At 33.9% G+C, this 21,354-nt stretch overlaps 2 protein-coding genes across 4 annotated transcripts; one reads left to right on the forward strand and one right to left on the reverse strand.

Moving 5' to 3' along the window:
- The first annotated feature begins 532 nt into the window (after window positions 1-532).
- On the forward strand, window positions 533-13,552 carry LOC133668307 (uncharacterized). 3 transcript variants are annotated; one of them, XM_062088081.1, is made up of 9 exons: window positions 533-3,780; window positions 4,438-4,938; window positions 7,052-7,789; window positions 9,609-10,478; window positions 10,632-11,399; window positions 11,796-12,050; window positions 12,122-12,199; window positions 12,285-12,401; window positions 12,485-13,552. In XM_062088081.1, the coding sequence occupies exons 1-9, from the start codon at window positions 997-999 to the stop codon at window positions 13,376-13,378; spliced, it is 7,005 nt and encodes a 2,334-aa protein (XP_061944065.1). In that variant the 5' UTR covers window positions 533-996; the 3' UTR covers window positions 13,379-13,552. The 3 variants fall into 3 exon arrangements, with proteins under 3 accessions (XP_061944065.1, XP_061944066.1, XP_061944067.1); XM_062088082.1 differs by having other exon boundaries at window positions 12,533-13,552; XM_062088083.1 differs by lacking the exon at window positions 12,122-12,199.
- Window positions 13,553-19,752: 6,200 nt separating this feature from the next.
- LOC133668096 (uncharacterized) lies at window positions 19,753-20,988 on the reverse strand. Its single transcript, XM_062087841.1, has one exon. It carries the CDS (start codon window positions 20,986-20,988, stop codon window positions 19,753-19,755), a length of 1,236 nt encoding a protein of 411 aa, XP_061943825.1.
- Window positions 20,989-21,354: the final 366 nt, after the last annotated feature.

The raw sequence follows: 21,354 nt of genomic DNA on the forward strand, positions 1-21,354 counted from the left end.
TTTTTAAACACAAAAAAAACATTTTCTAAAACGTTATTTCCAACTGCATTCCAAACAATATTTTCCTAAATTTTAAATTCTTTCACTTCAAATTATTTTTTTATATTTTTAAATTATTATAATATACCAAAATCAAAAATTAATTTTAAAAAAATTATTTTAATTTATTTTGTTTTTAAAAAAACTTTTAAAAACGTGTCGTTAGGCAAGAGGCATGGTAGAAATTGCCAAAGTGAGTTGATTTCTAAGAGCAAAACCCACGATCCCATTACTCGCCATATCATCACCATCAGAGCCCCTCCTCTCTTGTGGGTTTGTTTGGCAGTGTGATTGTGATTGCTTTTTAAATAATTTTTCGTGTTAAAATACATGCTAATGATGTTTTTTTATTTTTTAAAAATCATTTTTGATATCAGCACATCAAAATGATTTGAAAACACTAAAAATATATTAATTTAAAGTTAATAAAAAAATAAAAAATTTTAAATTTTATTAAAAACGTTTTTGAAACGCAGAAACAAACAAACTAGTCTGCTTTGCCATCCATCACTGTTCAGTGTTCACTATTCACTCGTTTCAGCTTTCTAATTTTCACAAGTGGTCATCTTTCCTCTGTGCTCTCTGGACCAGCCACAGAGAGTCATACAGCACCTTCATTTCAGCTCTAGGTCCGTGCTTTGTTTCTTTTGCTTCTGGATCTATTTTGCTTTTCTTGTTTACAAATCTTTCAGAAAAAAAAAGAAATTTGCTTGTTCCCATCTGTAACTTGTTCGTCTTTCATTTAGAAGCACTTCTCATAGTTTGGTCTTTTTCTACGTCATTTAATAGGCAGTTAGTTTCTTGTTCCTTTATTCGTTTTTGTTTGTGTTGTCATATATCGTAGAAAAGAAAGAAAGAAGAAAATAATTTTGGTTGTACGTTCTGGAATCCGCATAGCTTCCTGTTATTATATTGTCTTTGCCCTCTTTTGCCTCTGATCTTCAATTCATAAGAACAATGGCAGCGGAAATCGTTTTATCCACTATTTTCGATATCCTTATTACCGACCTCAGTCGTCATATTAGATACCCTTTCGAGTACAAGAAAAATGCCGAGAAACTAACCCATCAAATTGACAAGTTAAAAGCAATGCGAGACAGAGTGCGGGGCACAGTTGAGGAAGCTGAGTTTAATGGAGAAATGATAACAATTGATGTCAAATGTTGGCTGCAAGATGTGAATATGATTATTGAAGAAGTGGACCTTGTGCTCAGTGTTGAAAATGAAAGAGCAAGGAGGTTTCCTTTTGGATCGTGTCTAAGCATCAAGTCACACTACCAGGTTGGCAGGAAAGCCAAGAAGCTAGCCTATGAAGTTTCTGAACTACAGATGAGTGGTAAATTTGATGCGATTTCCTTCCGCTCTGCTCCACAATGGATGTTTGACGGTGATCACGAGTCCTTACCATCAAGACTGTTGCTTTGTAAAGCAATCATGGATGCTTTGAAAGATGATGATATCAACATGGTTGGTGTGTATGGGATAGCTGGCGTGGGTAAGACCACCCTGGTGAAACAGGTTGCCGTACAAGCAAAGGAGCAGAAGCTTTTTGATGTGGTGCTTATGGTTGTTGCATCTGAGGCTTTGAATATTAGGAGAATTCAAGAACAGATTGCAGTCATGTTGGGCTTACACCTAGATGCAGATACTGACGAGGGAAGATCATGTCAGTTATATGAGAAGTTGAAGCGTGAGAGGTTTCTTTTGATTATGGATGACTTGCGGGAGATATTCGATTTGAAGAGAATTGGGATTCCATCCAAGGATGAACACAGTGGGTGCAAGATATTGTTAGTTTCTAGAATTCGTGATGTTCTGTCAAATCAAATGGGTTGTCGAAGGACCTTTGAAGTTTTGAGTTTGTCTGCCGAAGAAGCCCTGGAGTTATTTAAGAATACTATCGGTGATGATCTTGAAAATCCTTTTATGCGGTCCACTGCTGTTGAGATAGCCAAGGAGTGTTCGAATTTGCCAGTTGCTATTGTATCAGTTGCGAGATCTTTGAAGAAGAAGAGTTTACCTGAGTTTAAGAAGGCCTTGAAAGAACTAAGACGTTCCTCCCTAACAAGCTCGACAACATCACAAAATATAGAAATGAGTTATAATTATTTAGAAAGTGACCAGCTCAAGTCAGCTTTCCTTCTTTATGGTCTATTGGGTCATAATGCTTCCTTGCGCAATCTGCTCAGATATGGTCTTGGTTTGGGCTTGTTTCCTGATGCTGTTTCATTGGAAGAAGCACAGTACATAGCACAGTCATTGGTACATAAACTAAGAGACTCTTTTAATCCTAATGTTGGTGAGCAATTTGCCGTGCATATTGCTGTTCATGATGCTGCTGTATCAATAGCCGATAGGTACCACCATGTCTTGACAACAGATAATGAAATTGCAGTGAAGCAGCTTGATGAAGATGCACAAAAGCAGCTCAGACAAATCTGGTTACATGGCAATATTAGCGAGCTTCCAGCAGACTTGGAATGCCCCCAGCTTGACCTTTTTCAAATATTTAATGATAATCATTATCTGAAAATAGCTGATAACTTTTTTTCAAGAATGCACAAACTCAGAGTCTTAGGTTTGAGTAATTTGTCTTTATCATCCCTACCTTCTTCTGTTTCTTTGTTGGAGAATCTTCAAACATTGTGTCTGGATCGTTCCACATTGGACGACATATCTGCTATCGGGGATCTAAAGAGATTAGAAATCCTAAGTTTCTTTCAATCTAACATCAAACAGTTACCCAGGGAAATAGCGCAGCTGACAAAGTTGAGGTTGTTAGATTTAAGTGATTGTTTTGAACTCGAAGTGATTCCACCAGATGTCTTCTCAAAGCTATCTATGTTAGAAGAATTGTATATGAGAAACAGCTTTCATCAGTGGGATGCTGAAGGAAAGAACAATGCGAGTCTTGCAGAGTTGGAGAACTTGTCTCACCTAACCGATGCAGAGATACATATTCAAGATTCCCAGGTTTTGCCATATGGCATAATCTTTGAAAGATTGAAAAAGTATAGAGTTTGTATAGGAGATGATTGGGACTGGGACGGTGCATCTGATATGTTAAGAACAGCAAAGCTCAAGCTTAACACAAAAATTGATCATCGAAACTATGGAATCCGGATGTTGTTGAACAGAACTGAAGATCTTTATTTGTTTGAAATTGAAGGTGTCAACATCATTCAAGAACTGGATAGGGAAGGTTTTCCACATTTAAAGCACCTGCAATTGCGTAACAGCTTTGAGATTCAATATATAATCAGCACGATGGAAATGGTTTCTTCCAATGCCTTTCCTATTTTGGAGTCTTTAATTCTCTATGATTTGTCATCCTTGAAGAAGATTTGCCATGGTGCACTCAGAGTAGAGTCTTTTGCTAAATTACGCATCATAGCAGTGGAACATTGCAATAAATTGACCAACCTCTTCTCTTTCTTTGTTGCACGAGGCCTCTCACAACTACAAAAGATCAAAATTGCTTTTTGTATGAAAATGGAAGAAGTTGTTGCTGAGGAAAGTGATGAACTTGGCGACCAGAATGAAGTAGTTGATGTGATTCAGTTCACTCAATTGTATTCCCTATCACTGCAGTATTTGCCACATCTCATGAACTTCTACTCCAAAGTGAAGCCATCTTCTTTATCTCGAACACAACCAATGCCGTCGATAACTGAAGCAAGATCTGAAGAAATCATTTCAGAGGATGAGCTGAGAACCCCTACACAACTTTTCAATGAAAAGGTATTTGGATGTTTTTTATCAAGCAATTTATGTGTCACTATTAATTCTTCAGAATTTTTGGGTAAGTTTTAAGAAAAGAAGTAACAGAAAGGAGAATCTAGAAGCATCATTTTCTTAGAAAATATTTAGAATATATGACTTCTATGTAATCACTGAACTATAGAATACACATATTCCTATAGTCTATTGATTGTCAAAAGAGGGCCATCCTTTCACTAAGTCGTTATTTGTGGTTCCCAACTATCTTGGATTTTAGTTTACCATCACAGCTGTCAAGAAAAGAAAAAACGCAAACATCGCAAGAGGGGAAAAAAAACTTAATAGACATCCATCAACGTGAAATAAGCTAGCAGTGGAAAATGCTATGGATTACAGTTATTAACTATATATGCAATTCCAAGCTTGCAATTTGTTTGATGATTTCTTTTGTAGTTTTAGTAAATTTTTTTGTTTGCAGTTATATACACAATCATTAATTGTTGTTTTTGGCTTAGTGGTATCCAAAGCAGAGGGAGTGAAGTTTTGGGGTCAGGTCCTGTGATCTTTAAGCGAAAAAATAAGAAATAGAAAAATTGCTCATCATTTTAGTTCATTTTGAACTGTGCCTGTTTTAATTTCCTAACTAGAGAATCTACATGAAAAAATTTGTTAATGCAGATTTTGTTCCCAAACTTGGAGGATTTGAACTTGTATGCAATTAACATTGACAAGCTATGGAATGACCAGCACCCATCAATTTCAGTTTCCATTCAAAATTTGCAAAGATTGGTTGTGAATCAATGTGGCAGCCTCAAATATCTATTTCCATCTTCTTTGGTGAATATTCTCGTGCAGCTCAAACATCTTTCTATAACCAATTGTATGTCAGTGGAAGAAATAATTGCAATTGGAGGATTAAAGGAAGAAGAAACAACAAGTACAGTGTTCCCTAAACTAGAGTTCATGGAGCTCTCTGATCTTCCAAAACTCAGACGATTCTGTATTGGCTCTTCAATTGAGTGTCCTTTGCTGAAACGGATGAGAATATGTGCTTGTCCTGAATTTAAGACATTTGCTGCTGATTTTTCATGTGCAAATATCACTGATGGCAATGAACTTGAAGAAGTGAACTCGGAGGAGAACAACAACAATGTTATTCAATCTCTCTTTGGTGAAAAGGTGATGTTTACTTCATACTTTCTGTTTCTTCCTTGACTTTTTTTAGAGTGCTACTAACAAATTAGTAATTATGAGATGTGGCCAAATCAGTTAGTAGAAAGTTTTGTAATTTTTTAGTATTTCTAGCATCATTACAATTAATAATCACAGTTTGCGGTACTTTAGATTCTACAATCTGTGCCATTAAATTTACACTGATTTTACAATTTGGCTCTTGGAAAGGAAATTTTTGAAGGAATGACTAAATTCACAAACATTTTGAAACCTAGAACAAGCCAATCAAATTATGATTTTTAATGTGTAAATAGATATGATTCCTTCATTGAATTATTTGTGATTGCCTTGACTGGTCTTCCATAAAAGGAAACTGTATACCAAAATTTGGAGTTATATAGTTTGTAAAGGATTAGGAGGCAGCCCAATACCTAAGGGTTTGTTTAGCATGTTGTAGCATTATTTTACCTATAAGAGGAATACAGGGAGGGATACCTCTTATTTATTAGATCTTTATGTTAAGCGAAGGGAGAGAGATTCCATTTTCGTTTTGGTAATCAAGTTGACAATTTCTTGCACGATGCTGGAGATTCTTGCCACCACGTGGAAGGCCTACTGATATCAAATCAAGTTCTTTGCAAAACATTTCCACTTATAACAAGGTGTTTGTATGAAGTAAAATATTTTAAATGTAAAATAAAACATTTTATATGAAAAAGATTTTATGATATTTGATAAGTAATGATGTGAAAAGTATGGTGGTAGTAGAATAATGATGATTTGCTCTGGTGATAAGATAATGGTGTTGGTGGATTGACAAGATGGTGGTGTTGGTGGTAGCAATATGGTGGTGGTTACAATGACTTGTGAAGATGGTGGTGGTGGTTTTTGATGTTAAAATTATTTGGCGATGCGTAGATTATCATTTATAAAATTTTGCACAACTCCATGAGTATAAAATATTTTTTTATAAATGAACTCCATAAGTTTAAAAATTGACTGTAAAATATTTTATTTTAATCATTTTTTTTTTTGTAAAATATTATATGAGAAACAAACACAATGAAATTAGTTTATAAAATATTTTATGTTGAACAAGCAACCTTTAAAAGTTTGCCCAAAAATTTGCCTTACTCTTTAGGTACAACATGGTTGAGGAAACTATTCCTAGCCTTCTTGTATTTATAGAAACTTTTTTTTTTTATCATTTTGTTTGTAAAATTATTTTTATTAACTATCGGTCAACTAGTGAGCAAATGCTTCCAAACCTTTTCTATTTCTTTTTTTAGTGACATTTCACACTAGTTCTACTTTCCGAGGTTTATGAAGATTCAATTTTGATGGCTAAATGAGCAATATCTTTCCGTAAAATCTCATTTATGAACTAAAGTGGGTTATTTTCATGATGATTGTTTGATTCATTGATTTAATTTATCATGTGCTTCACCTTTGATGTTTTTCTTTTTAGTGTCTCAACTCTTTAAGACTGTCCAATCAAGGTACATATTTGGATGTGTATTGATAATTTCCGCCATGTAGATCTTCCAGCATCCAAATGAGCACATGTTGGCAACACTTTTCTCAACAATCCCTGGATTATGAAACCCCCCCCCCCCCCCCCCCACATCCAGAAAAAAAAAAAAATCTCTAAACCAAAGCTCTCGCCATTGGACATGCAATGATGGTGGGTTATGGTTTTCTTAGGTGGTTTGATGCAGAAATTTGTGAGTGTAAGTTGGTCAGTCCTTGGGTTATTGCTAAAAGTGTCCAAACATTTGCTTACTTGCATGCTTTCATAAGCTGCTTAATGAAATTTGCAACAAACTTCTATTTATGCACTTGTGTGGACATTATTAAAAGGGGAGACATGGAAATGAGAAATTAAGATTGATATGATTCATAAAGTTCAAATGCCAATAATGTAATTAAAAATTTAAGAAAATATAAACTAAAAAACGAACAAAAACACCTGATTCAAGTTACCAATTTGTTGCTTTTGGTCTGATTCAATTCACTGCTTCTCATTCCATCCAATGTTCTCTTCCTAGTGTCCCTTCTATAGAATTTTATCTTATATGTGGGTGTATCCACTATTAACAAAGTGTGATGGATATTGCAGGTAATATTCCCTAGCTTAGCTGAAATTGAGATCTCCCATATTGATAACTTGGAAAAGATATGGCATAATAATCTTGCTGCTGGTTCCTTTTGCGAACTAAGATCAATTAAAATTAGAGGTTGCAAAAAGATAGTGAATATTTTTCCATCAGTTTTGATACGGAGTTTCACGAGATTAGAGGTGTTGGAGATTGGGTTTTGTGATCTGTTAGAAGCCATATTTGACCTCAAAGGACCAAGTGTTGATGAAATTCAACCTTCCAACGTTGTACAGTTACGAGACTTGTCCTTGAACAGTCTTCCTAAATTGAAGCACATATGGAATAAAGATCCTCAAGGAAAGCACAAATTTCACAATCTACAAATTGTAAGGGCTTTTAGTTGTGGTGTTTTAAAGAATCTATTTCCATTCTCCATTGCTAGAGTTCTTCGACAACTTGAAAAGCTAGAGATAGTGCATTGTGGGGTGGAGCAAATTGTTGCCAAGGAAGAAGGTGGCGAAGCATTCCCTTATTTTATGTTTCCTAGGTTAACCTCCTTGGATCTTATTGAAATACGAAAATTCAGGAACTTCTATCCAGGGAAACATACATGGGAATGTCCAAGGTTAAAAAGTTTAGCAGTGTCAGGCTGTGGCAATATCAAGTACTTCGATTCAAAATTTCTTTACCTACAAGAAGTTCAAGGTGAAATTGATCCCACTGTCCCAATACAGCAACCTCTCTTCTCTGATGAAGAGGTAAGAGTCTGCTTCAGGATTTTCTCTTTAAACTTTATCTTTTTTAGTACTCAAGATATGATGGACATTTTCAAACCTCAATTTACCTAAGTTGTTATTGTTAAGGGAGGGGGTAGTTTAAGCATCAGTGTCTAGCTTGCATAATTAGTAATAATTGTTTTTCAAAAAATGCTTAAAATTTCATTGCATTGGTTAGTTGATATATATGCTGATTTTTTTTTTTTTTTTGGTTTTGCTTAGATAGATTGATATTTGATATGTGGCATCTACTGCGAGCCTTGGTTTAAAGCAGCTGCTTTGACTGGTTGGTAGTGTAGCAAATATATTATGCTCATGATGAATTGATGATGTACTCAAGTTTAAGGACTAGAATTTCAGTCATGGGTTATTTTGTAAGCAGGGGTAGAATAATAAGTTCTTGTGTGTTCCTGCGAATCTTGGGTATCTTAGTAATTTTCAGAATTACTTGTGCTCTAGACTTGTTCAGAAATTTGGTGCTTGTCTTCAATAGGTTCTTGCGCAATAATTATTACTAGGAAAGAAACTAAACTAGAATAAACTATTAAAGAGGAAGACACCAAACTCCTAAATAAGACTAGTCTCTTAAGTAATTCTAAAAATTACTATGTATATTCTGCCCCTGCTTGCAAATTATCCCATCACTGACATTTTAGCCCCTAAAGAGGAAGACACCAAACTCCTAAATAAGACTAGTCTCTTAAGTAATTCTAAAAATTACTATGTATATTCTGCCCCTGCTTGCAAATTATCCCATCACTGACATTTTAGCCCCTAAAGAGGAAGACACCAAACTCCTAAATAAGACTAGTCTCTTAAGTAATTCTAAAAATTACTATGTATATTCTGCCCCTGCTTGCAAATTATCCCATCACTGACATTTTAGCCCCTAAACTAAGAAACCTATCATTATAAATTATTCTTAGAGTGGAAAACGTCTTTGTTGATGAAGAATTGCATAGCTTGGTTTTGGTTTTTTCATAGCAGATGAATCTTCTTTAACCATAGCTCAATTGCGTCATCGGTTCTTGAAGCGGATTTTTGATTAATTTGACTCATTTCTGCTCCTAAAAGAGAAGATCCTATAGAAATTTAGTTGGTTTCAACTTAATTTTGTGATCATAATGAATAAGGAGTCAGAACAGTACTTGGAGATATAAGAGAATGTTGCAAAAATTCCTTTATGTACATGTTAAAAAAGGCAATTTGTTTTGGTTTACATCCAAAGACAGCCTTGAAAACACCATGGCATGAAAAGAATAGTTGAATCGTCACATAATGGTTGACTAGTTGAAACTAGAAAGTAAATAGTTGAAATAGTTGTAAAGAGTTGATAGGTAAATACTGGAGTTGTTGCAGGTAGTTGAGATGAAATTAATATAATGAATCAAGAATCATCCAAACAAGATTATCATCTTATTTAAAGTTTGTACATGGAAATGGGTGGTTTTTCAATGAAGTGGACTGTTGATAAAATATTACACTTGCAAAGAAATAAAGTAATATATATAGAAATGAATATGAAATATGATACAAACAAATCTTCTAAAGTCTGATCCATTTCATGCCAAATGGTTCTTCTCACCCTAAAACTGGACTTGCAATAGTAGATGTCAATTGAAAGAAGTCCTACACGTGGTCAAACTTTTCAATGCACTTTTCACTGATTAGACCACTTTATAGGAACATGAGCGCAAAAAATTTTCGTTCTCTTTCTAAGTGGTAAATTACTGCTGCTGAAATTAGTTTAATTATAAGGGAATACCAGCTCCCACTTTGATTTTGTTTGAGTGCTTTGCAGATAATCTCCAACTTGGAGGAATTGTCATTGAATGGGGAAGACCCAGCTACTTCAATTATTTGGTGTTGCCAATTTCCAGGGAAGTTCTATTCCAGGTTGAAAGTTATCAAGCTGAAAAACTTTTATGGAAAGCTAGATCCTATTCCTTTTGGTTTCCTACAAAGCATACGCAATCTAGAAACACTCTGTGTGTCATGTAGTTCTTTCGAAAAGATATTCTTGAATGAAGGATGTGTTGATAAAGATGAAGACATTCAGGGGCCTGTTGATTCAGATGAACATACTAGGATGCGTGCAAGGTTAAAAAATTTAGTTATAGATTCAGTTCAAGATATAGCACACATATGGGAGCCAAAATACAGGCTGATTTCAGTTGTTCAAAATCTCGAGTCTCTAAAAATGCAGTCTTGTAACAGCTTGGTCAATTTAGCACCGTCAACTGTATTGTTTCATAATTTAGAAACTCTTGATGTACACTCTTGCCATGGATTATCGAACCTATTAACATCCTCAACAGCCAAAAGTCTTGTGCAACTCGTGAAGTTGATCGTAGTTAGTTGCAAATTGGTGACAGAAATTGTGGCAAAACAGGGGGGTGAAATAAATGATGATATCATATTCTGCAAACTAGAATATCTGGAACTTGTTCGATTAGACAATCTCACAAGCTTCTGCCCTGGAAATTACAACTTCATATTCCCATCTTTGAAAGGAATGGTGGTTGAACAATGCCCAAAGATGAGAATTTTCTCTCAAGGAATATCAAGCACACCAAAGCTACAGGGAGTATATTGGAAAAAGGATTCTATGAATGAAAAGTGTTGGCATGGCAACCTTAATGCCACCTTACAACAGTTGTACACAAAAATGGTACGTACTAATTCTTGCTTTATCAATCTTAAACAACTTGTCTATTTGTCTTGCAATTGGAGTTAAGTATTTATTTTAGCATGGAGAATGGCTAAGTACTTGGTATTATTTTGTGTTCTTAACTAATGCGACAATTTGGATTGGATTGGTCAGGTTGGATGCAATGGCATATGGAGTTTGAAGCTCTCTGACTTCCCCCAATTGAAAGATAGATGGCACGGACAACTTCCCTTCAACTGCTTTAGCAATTTAGGAAATCTCACAGTGGATAACTGTGCAATTGTCTCTACTGCTATTCCATCCAATATACTAAAGTTCATGAATAATTTGAAATATCTGCACGTGAAGAACTGTGAGTCTCTTGAAGGAGTATTTGATTTGGAAGGGCTCAGTGCTGAGGAGGGGTATGATAGGCTGTTGCCCAATTTACAAGAATTGCACTTGGTTGACCTACCTGAGTTGAGGCATATATGGAACAGGGATCTTCCTGGAATTTTGGACTTTAGAAACCTGAAAAGGTTGAAAGTTCATAATTGTAGCAGCTTGAGAAACATATTTTCACCATTCATGGCATCAGGTCTTGTGCAACTCGAGAGGATAGGGATAAGAAACTGTGCCTTGATGGACGAAATAGTAGTTAACAAGGGAACTGAAGCAGAAACTGAGGTGATGTTTCACAAATTGAAACATTTGGCACTTGTCTGTTTGCCACGCCTTGCAAGCTTTCATTTGGGTTATTGTACAATCAAGCTTCCATCTTTAGAGTGCGTGCTAGTGCAAGAGTGCCCCCAAATGAAAACTTTTTCTCAAGGAGTCGTAAGCACACCAAAGCTACGGAAAGTAGTACAGAAAGAATTTGGAGATAGCGTACATTGGGCACACGACCTTAATGCCACCATACACAAGTTGTTCATAGAAATGGTACGGATTCACCAAAGTTACTAATTTCTTCTGTATTATATATCTCTTTTCTACCAATAAACATAAGCAACTGAAATCTTGCTCTGTTACCCCTGCACGAATTAGGGATTTGCTATCATAAACCAATATGGACAGAAGGCCAAATTACACTTCATACTCCCAACTCTTTTTTTCCCACTTTACACCATACAAAATTTATGAAATGGCCTTCCCCAGAATCAGAATCCAACTCTGGCTACCCTCAAGTACCCTATATGATCTTCATGATACTTCATCCAGTGAATCACACAAAATAAGTTCCCCAACACATTCCAATCCTCTCCATATTTATTAAAACCTGATTTTATAATGTTACGTCTTTGATTGACCCAAAATTAACTAATTTCATGTTTGCAGAGTGATAGAGTGGTACGGTCCAAACTGCTGAGCTTACCCAACGAGCCTACACAAGATAAAAATGGACAGCATACTGGATCAGAGGGACAAGCTTCTGAGAATTTGCATGTCACTGAATATCCAGATGGCACTAAAGAATACCCTCCAGTCTCTCAAAAAGCATTCAACACCAAAGAGCATGTCATCAAAAGTGAACCTGAGATCATTCAATTGGCCTCTAGATACGAAGAGTCTCTTACTGCTTCAAATGATGAGGTAGCTCTTATCTCCTTTTAAAAATACATTTTATAAAAAGTTTTTTAAGTGCTAATGGCATCTGATTCCAGGAAGAGAGTTCCTCGACTCTCACAGATTCTGAAGTCCAAATTAATCAATACGATGAAAAGCCTCCAGTAAATGATAATGTAATGTTCATACTTGGAATTATGCTATTCGTATGCTCACACTTTTTTTGAGGTGATGCTTTACATAAATTCCATTTTACTGCAGAATGAAGCCCCAGAGGACCATGCTGATCCTATACAAGCTCAAGAATTGCGAGCTCACACGGGAATTGGACCTCAGATCTCTCAACAAGTTCAACAGGCTTCTCAAGAAACTGAGAAGGTGATTCTATGTTTGAAATTAAGCTATTTATATATCCTTGTACTTCAGGTGATGCTTTACTTAAAGCTTCAATTTTTTTATAGTATGAGAACTCAGAGGACCGTGTTATGCCTACCTTTTCAATTCTGCAGAGGGACACCATTCCTTCATCTCCTGCCGCTCCTGTTGAACAAGTCCTTGTACGGACTTCTGCATCTTTAACCAACTCAACGTCTTCTCAAGAGCTCATGCTCACCACTGCTTCTCAACCAACTATAGAGATTCCATCAATTTCTGTCACCAAAACTCGGCCTGCTTTGAATTTTGAGTCTGTCTTTGCCAGCATGGAACAGTTGATAAACTCAAGTCCAGAGTCTTCTTCTCAGCTTGCGTCAAGCTCTAATTCTCATACCGAATCTCCCAAGTCCAGTAGTGTGAGCTTTGAGGAGACATACAGTTATTCAATGGCTTTGATAAAAAGGATCTTAAGAAAATCCCCAGTAGAAGTGGCCATATCTGCTGATCGCCTGTTGCTTCTGTCCAGTTTGAAGAATTTAAGGAACTGTCCTTTTCTGAATTCTCAGCAACTAGAAATCATTCAATTCTACCTTGAGAATTTTGAGACCTTGGTGACAAGCCACCCATTTTATGAGCAGAAAATTGACTGGACTAAAGTAGTGAAGTTCTGTATTGAAGATGACAAAAGGGGAATTACTGAGTTGAAGACATCTTATGAAGAACTTACCAGAAAGATCAACATCCTTAGTGCTGAAAAGGAAGCATTAAGTAAAAAGCTTCGGGAAATTGAAGAAGAAGAAGATCACATCCGAGCAAACATGGAAGGTCTCTATGCCCAGCTCGTTAGCCAAAAAGGAAAACTAGAAACAAATATGAATGCTCTTGCAGAAGCCGTGAGGCAAGAACGAGAGACAGCGGATAGAGCTTGCAATATTGATCGCTATTGGGCTAAGCTCCAGGGCTTATTTGCTGAAGTTTGATTAGAAAGAAAAGAATACACTGTTTTCAACTACTAATTAATAGAAACAGAGCACTCTTTCGATTTCCTGTCGCATGGCATCAGCAGCTGCTGTGATAGGAAAGTATTATCCTTTGTAATTATTTGCAATATTCATAAATGAAAAGACCTGGCAGGGCAGTATGAGTTTCCTCCATTGTTGGTACTATCGTGCTGCACTGTCCTTGAATACCTAGCATTCCGGCTTTATATCCCCAGACATAGTGTTTTCACGCTAAGTTACCAGAAAGCTAATCCATACCATATATATATATATATATATATATATATATATATATATATATATATATATATATAACATTTGATTTGACAAAATAAGATTTTTCTATTTTTGAACAATCAAATAGGTTTAATGGCAGCACACATTACTCCCTCAACTATTAATCTTTTGTAACATTTAACGTGCAAAGGGAGTCATATATTGTCCAACACATTCCCCCTTCCTGGACAAACGAATGCAAGCATACCAGCGTGCAAATGCATATCACAAGAGATAGATTTAGACCATGTTTGGTTTTGGATTTCAAAAATATTTTTTTTTTTAAAATTGAGTTTTTTTTTTTGTTTTAAATTAATATTTTTGATGTTTTTAAATCATTTTGATATACTAATATTAAAAATAAATTTTAAAAAATAAAAAAATATTATTTTAATATATTTTCATATAAAAATTATTTTAAAAAATAACCATTACCATAATAATATTTATTATTCATGAGTGACTAACAACTGCCAGGCTATTATTACAAAAGGCACATGCCATGCACATCCAGTTTGGTTTCACATTGATAAGTATGTACAAATTTTGTAAGTCCATTTTGTTTTCCTTTAAAGAACTAGTTTTATTCTCATGTGCTTGACATGTGTATTGTTAACCTATAAAATTAATATGCTTTATTGTTATAAATTTCTTATAAATGAGAAAAATGAGAGAAAGGAATGGACATTTATGGATTTAACATATTTTAATAATTAAAATCTGAATAATTTTATTTAAAATCTGATAGTGGTGATCAAATTTGTTCAATTTTTTAAAGGCATAAAAAGTTAGTTTGATTATATGATGAAAATAAATTTAGTCAAATATGAAATTAAAAATATGATAAATAATTATATTCTAACTACTTTTTATATTTTTATTAATAGAATTTGGTATAATAACAAGGAAAAATTACTCTGACCCTCCTTTAGTTTAGTTATTTTTTTTATTTTACTTCTATTCTTTTAGAAATTACACAAAACTTCATGAACTTTATATATTTATAACACTTTATATGGCGTGAAAAAATCAATAAAAAAGATTTAATTATTTATATTTCATTTAAGGACTAAAGAACCATTGACAAATCAAAATAACAAAAATACAACTAGGATTGAACTAGGTCGGTGGTGGTGGTGGTGGTGGTGGTTGTAGGGAGGTGAAGAGCGGAGGAAGTGGAGGGGGAAGAGTACTTAACCAAGGTGAAAAAAGAGATTTTATAATATATATGGAGTTATTTTGATTGATTTGATTTTTTTGTTGTTGAATAATGATGTTATCAATAATTTCCATAAAAATGGAAATAAAATGAAAAATAACTACAGGGTAATTTTATGTAATAACAATGTCTCCTTCTAGTATATTGTTATAATTTTAATGTCTTCTCCTAACAAAATTATAATTCTACTATATATATATATATATATATATATATATATATATATATTTTATCTAAAGAAGTCATATATAAGAATAAAATCTATACGTAACTCAAATAAACGATGTCAAGATGTAAATAATTTTTTTTAGGATTATAATAATTTTTAATATGAGAATAATACAATAAATTTTTTTTACAAATTCTTTTATTTTAAAGAGTCCGTTTTAATCATGTAAGGTTTATATTAAAGATATATGTAGCAGTAAATGTTTTTTTGAGACCTTTAATGATTGTTTTTGTACCCTAAAAGCAATTCTATCTGTGTTGTAAAAAATATCAAGATTTAAAAATATACAAAACACACTTTCATTTCTTTTCTACATTTTTAAGTTTTTACCAAATATTTTTATCATTATTTAGAGTTAAAAGAAAACAAAAAGAAAAAAGAGGGAGAAAAAATAAGTAAAGCTAAAAGAGAGAAAAAAAAGTGAGAGAATGACTAAAAAAATATGAGAAGAAAACTAAGTAAAATAAGGGAAAATTTACTATTAACATTAGTTAAGTCATTATTTTTCACATCGTGGATGAACAAATTTTCAAATTGAATAAAAAGACTAAATTACTCTCATATATAATATATAAGAAACTCAAACTAATGCTATTCTAGCTTCAACACCAAGAGATCTATTAGAAGTTCTATTAGACCCAGTCATAAGACTTAGAGCAAAGAGGTTCAAGGAGACAATTAATAGATTTCTTCAAGATACATTAGTTAAGGTAGAGTTCGAGAGGATATTGAAGAATGAAAAGCAAGCCTTGATTAATTTGATTCATGTTCAATAAGGGCATGTAGGGGAGCATCCAGACATTACAAAAATATTGGAATAAAAAGATCCAAATTAGCCAATTTTGATATTTAGCTATTGTTTTGGCTATAGCTAGAGCTACATAATGAATTTTGATGAGATTCTAGTTGTGTTGAAAACTAAATATCCATATATTTTCAGTGATATATGGTAGACCTTCTAATTCATCAAGACGAGGAAAAACTATTTGTTTGAAGTTGAGTTTTGATTCTGCCTACAGATTACAAAGTTCAACTTTGATCTTATTTTAATTAGTTGAGACACTATTTATTTATCTTTTAGTTTATTTTAGGGTCTATAACATTTAAGGGATTATTTGGGTTAGGTTTTATTTTAGTATTTTACTTATTTTGAGCTTTTAATGTATTAATGCCTATTTATTAAGTTTGAGTCCATTAAGTCAAATTAGAGTTAATTTTTTACTATATAAACCAATTGTTAACATTATTTTTCAGTTTATGAAAATTTTCTTTAAGGTTGCCGTTTATTGTGTGCTTTGTTTCTCTTTGTGTGGTTGAGTGATTCTCATACTAAGTTCTTGATTGAACTTGCAAACTCTTTGAAGGATTGATCAACTTCATTGTGATTTATACTTCTCGTTTATGTCTTGTTATAGGCGTAGGGTAGGGGTGATCAATTGCATATAACTTTGGCTCTCTAAGGCAAGGTTCTTCTTGGATGAAGTTGCAAACTTTTCTTCAAACCTCAAATTAGCAATCTAAGGGACAATTCCACATCAATTTGGTATCAAAGCATGGCAATTTAGGTTATATCTCTTTAATTTTCATTGTTACAAGTAATTATAGGGTTTTCTTTAAATCTTGCCATATCTAGGGTTTGTTTTCTTGGTTTCTTTCTCTTTGTGGTTTCAACTAATGCAAAGAAATAGAAGAAAATATTGATTCTTGATTAATCTTGGTTGTGTATTTGATTTAAAAAAAAAGGAAGAAGAAAATCAATTTTGATAGGGAAAAGTCTTGAAGTTGCCAAAAAATTCATTTAAAACAATAAACTGTGTTCATCTTTGTGACTTGAAAAATTCAGCACATATATATATAAAAAAGAACAAAAGAAAGAAGAATCAAAATCGCAATCTTGAAAGGGTTCTTGGAAAATAAATTCAGAAATTTTGGATATTGCATGAACTAGGGTTTAACCAAAACTTGTCTTGGAAATTCTTGGTAATCATGATTGATTTCTTGTATATTTTGGTAGAATAGAATTATCTTGCATCAATTTCTTTAGTTTCTTGATTTCTTGCATCATTTTCTTTATTTTTCTTGAATTTCATAGTTTTTGTTGTTTCTTAATAATAACTCTTCCTTTTATTTCATGTCTTTATTTTTGTTATTATATTTGAATAAATTTACACTACTACTCGTATGTTTTTTTTCTCTTAAGTTTCATTTTAAAAAGTTTGAATAATAGTTTATTCTTGAGTCTTTAAACATAATAAATCATGCGTAGTTTAGTCAGTTGTTTGATAAGTTGCTAAGTTACTTTTAAGGACTAAATTATGAGAATATAGTGGTAAAAGACATAGCGAGACTATTAGAGTGAAAAACCTAATATAGTGTGAAACATGAGAGGAGAGAATTTTACTCTGAGAGTAAACACGTGAGGAAAAAGTTTCTTTGCTACTAATCTTTATTTCAAGTATAAAAAAAAGTTAGAAATATGAAGAAAAGGCAAGATATAATGGAAGCTATGATGAAGGTGTTAATAAGTAAGTTTGATGAGTCATGTTGTAGCCTAATTTTTGACCCTATGTTTTTTCTAAATATTTTCAACATAAAAAAAAATATATTCTTGGTATATTTGTGTTATTTTCAATATTTTTAACATCATCCTAAAAGGATTCAAATTTCTAATTTCTTTTTAATGCGTTCAACTTTTAACGTGTTATTTTTAAAATCGTTGGTTTTTCTAATTGAGTTGGCAATGATCTTGTCTTTAAAAAAAAAATTAAAATACAAAAAATAAAAAAATAAAAAACATTTGGATACAGGGACCAAAATAAAAAGAAAGAAAACAAGGGATTAAAGTAAATTTAAATTGCTTGTTTGACTAAAAAAATTAGGGAACACGAAGGGCTATATCACACAAGAAAAATAAGGAGGCCATGAAAAAAAACATAACAAAATAAATAAAAAATCTGACTCTCTCTAGCTCCCATACTCTCTCCCAAATACATACAAAAAATAAATAAAAAAAAACCTAGATCCATTTTGAAGAAGCCTAGCCACCAGCCAACAATAAACCCTGAAACCTCACAAAACAGCCCTGAAAAAGCCCCATCTGCGGTCTATAGCCTTCAGCAATTTTCCTTTTCAGTTTTTATACCCGGAACAGACCCCTCACTTCCCTTTCTTTCTCCTTCACGCCAGCCACACAGGAAAAAAACACACCATCTTCTTCAACCGAAGCAGACCCATCACAAGACTAAAGGATTGCCATCCCCCTTTTCTTCTCTACCCATGGCTGTCAACCTACCACCGATGGTCTGCAACCTACCTCCTCTACCAAACTGACACAGTGACTCTCCCTTCTTCACTATCACCCACTGACACCAGCCACCCGACAACAACTCCATCACCAACTCCCCCACCTCCAGCCTTCAAATCAACAGCCTCATCTTCCCTAAAATCAGCTCAAACCGCCAGCACCACCATCCCAAACTAGACCATCACCTCCCCCCGTTCCAGCCAGCTACCATGAGATCCAACCACCATTAACAAATAAGCTATAACAACCCCTCATTTCCGAACCAATCTCTACCTAAAACACCAACAAGGTCGAAACCCAGTATACCTGAAATTACACCAACCCTACAGCCACCGAACCACAACGCCGTCCACATGGCCAACACCAACTCAACGACCATACTCCCCCGTTACAGCAACTGCCATCATAAGTGAAAGAGAAGTACCAACCAGGGCGTAGCCATGAATTTTTCCTATGGTATCTTAGGCCATGATATAAATACACATAAATTATTTTTAAAGATCAATCATTCACTCGGATATATAAATTTACCAAGTTAACAATAAAGTTTTAATTCAAATACATAATATAAAATATATAAAAAATAAAATTTAAAGTACATAAAATTCAAAATAAAAATAAAAATAAATTATACTATCAAAGTTGCACCCTTCGATGTTTTGTAGAATAGAATTCATCTATGATCGAATCCGAATCAATATCTTCAACAAGCTCTCGTTCAATATAAATCATCATAGAATCTGCTAAGAACTCCTCTTTTATTTTATTGCGAAGCATAATTTTAACATGTTTCATAGCTGAAAATGCCCGCTCTGTAGTGGCAGTGGAAACATGCAAAGTCAAAATAAGACGAATCAACCTGTCAATCAAATGATAGTGCTGCGACTTATTTGTTTCAGCTAATGCTCGACATAATTTAGAAATTGTAGATATATTCTGAAAGCTCTCATGATGAATCACATCAATTTGATAATGCTCTAGTTGAGATCTCAAATAATACATCTCTTATTCATTGAAATCTTCAGGATAAAATTTCTCAGCAATCTTGTAAATAGCATCAGTTTTAAATGATTTAAAGTTGTCCTTAGGTTCTAAAACAGAGCTAAGTACAAGGAGTTCCAAACTTTGAGAGATGTCGGTGATTAAAGTTTTAAATGATTTAAAGTTGTCATTTTACCCAAATGATGCTTCCCAATGGAACTTGAGAACCCTGACACACCCTCCTTCTCCTCCTCCTCACCAGTCCTCCCCACAACCTACTCACTACAATCACAATCAACCCATCCAAAATCAGCAATACCCTCCTCCAAACCAATAAAATTATCCTAATCAGGGTTATGCCTATCCTGACCAAGGAGTTCCACTGTCCCATCACTGAATCTAGAATTTAATTCTTCCAACTGAAAATCTATTATTGAGTTAAATATATCATAATGATAATGCTGGTAAACTGTCACTAAACCTTGTTGTTGACATGAACGACCTGTAGCCTTTTTATACGAAGCATTCATATGTGGTATGTCAATCTCATATTTTGTGCAAACAAATTGCACATTTGTAAGGAGAAGATCAAATCCGGCATCTCTCAAAATTTGAAGCAATGCTTTAGTAATTGATACAAGATCCATTGCATTTAAGATGTCAATAGATTTTTGCTGCAAAGCTCGACAAAATAAATCAGTAATCTCCATTATTTTATGCATCAAATATAAGATAAATATAAATTCAAAAGATTTCATCACAATCAAACAACCACCAGCTTCTCCACGTATAGAATTAGAAGATCCTTCTTGAACTATACTTTCAAGCACAATAATAGTTGCACCATACATATCTATTAAGCTGCAAATAGAATCAAAATGAGAGCTCCAGCGAGTAGTTCCACTTTGATGTAAATTACCAATTTGATTAGCCCCTTTACCAGTCTCACGTTCTCCAGTAGCTACTATATGTGCATTTTCTATAGCCTGAGCATAATGTAACTCAATATGACGTTTGGGAGAAGAACAAATAAGGTTGATAATGGTTGTCAATTTTGAGAAAAATAACCAAATAGAAATCTCATTTCCAGCTGCTGCAACTAATGCCAATTTTTGTCGGTGAGCAAAACAATGTACATAATATACATAAGGACAATCTCTGAGAAATAGAGGTTGTAGCCCATTCCATGCGCCACGCATATTGCTAGCACCATCGTACCCTTGACCTCGCATATTGAAAATATGCAAGTTATATCGAGCGAGCACATCACAAATTTCTTTTTTAAGTGTTGAAGAAGTAGTATTTGAAACATGCACAATACTAAAAAAACGCTCTCGTACAAAACCCTGAATGTCAACAAATCTCAAAATAATAGCCATTTGTTCTTTATTTGATGCATCTTTGGCTTCGTCAACCAAAATACAAAACTTTGCATCTCTAACTTCTTCACAAATCTTTTTCCTCACTTTGTTCGTAAGAATGTGCAAAATCTCTTTTTGAATAGTTGGCGAGGTATACTTTGCATTTTTCGGAGCTTTTTCTAAGACAACATCATCAATGTCAACATTCAGTCTCCCCATAAGTCTTATCATCTCTAAAAAATTGCCTCGATTATTAGAAGCCGAAGATTCATCATGACCTCTAAATGCACATGCTTGTAAGTTAAGCCATCAAACACTTTCAATTGTTGTCATAAGTCTCAATCGATTTTTCTGAACTTCTTCAACAGTTTGTGCATTCAACACTTTATCAATATATGTCTATTTACTTTCATTAAATCTTCAATAGATTTCACAACATTATTATGTGGTGAAGTGGGACTTCCCTTATGCATCAAAAGTGCACATCTAACCCCATCATTAACCCTCTTCTAACTTCTAAAGCCTTCGGTGGTAAATGTGAGATGATGAGGCACTTTTTTTTCAAAGATAAAGCATGGAAAACAA

This window comes from Populus nigra, chromosome 11 (assembly GCF_951802175.1).
Source record: "Populus nigra chromosome 11, ddPopNigr1.1, whole genome shotgun sequence".
NCBI classification, from domain to species: domain Eukaryota; kingdom Viridiplantae; phylum Streptophyta; class Magnoliopsida; order Malpighiales; family Salicaceae; genus Populus; species Populus nigra.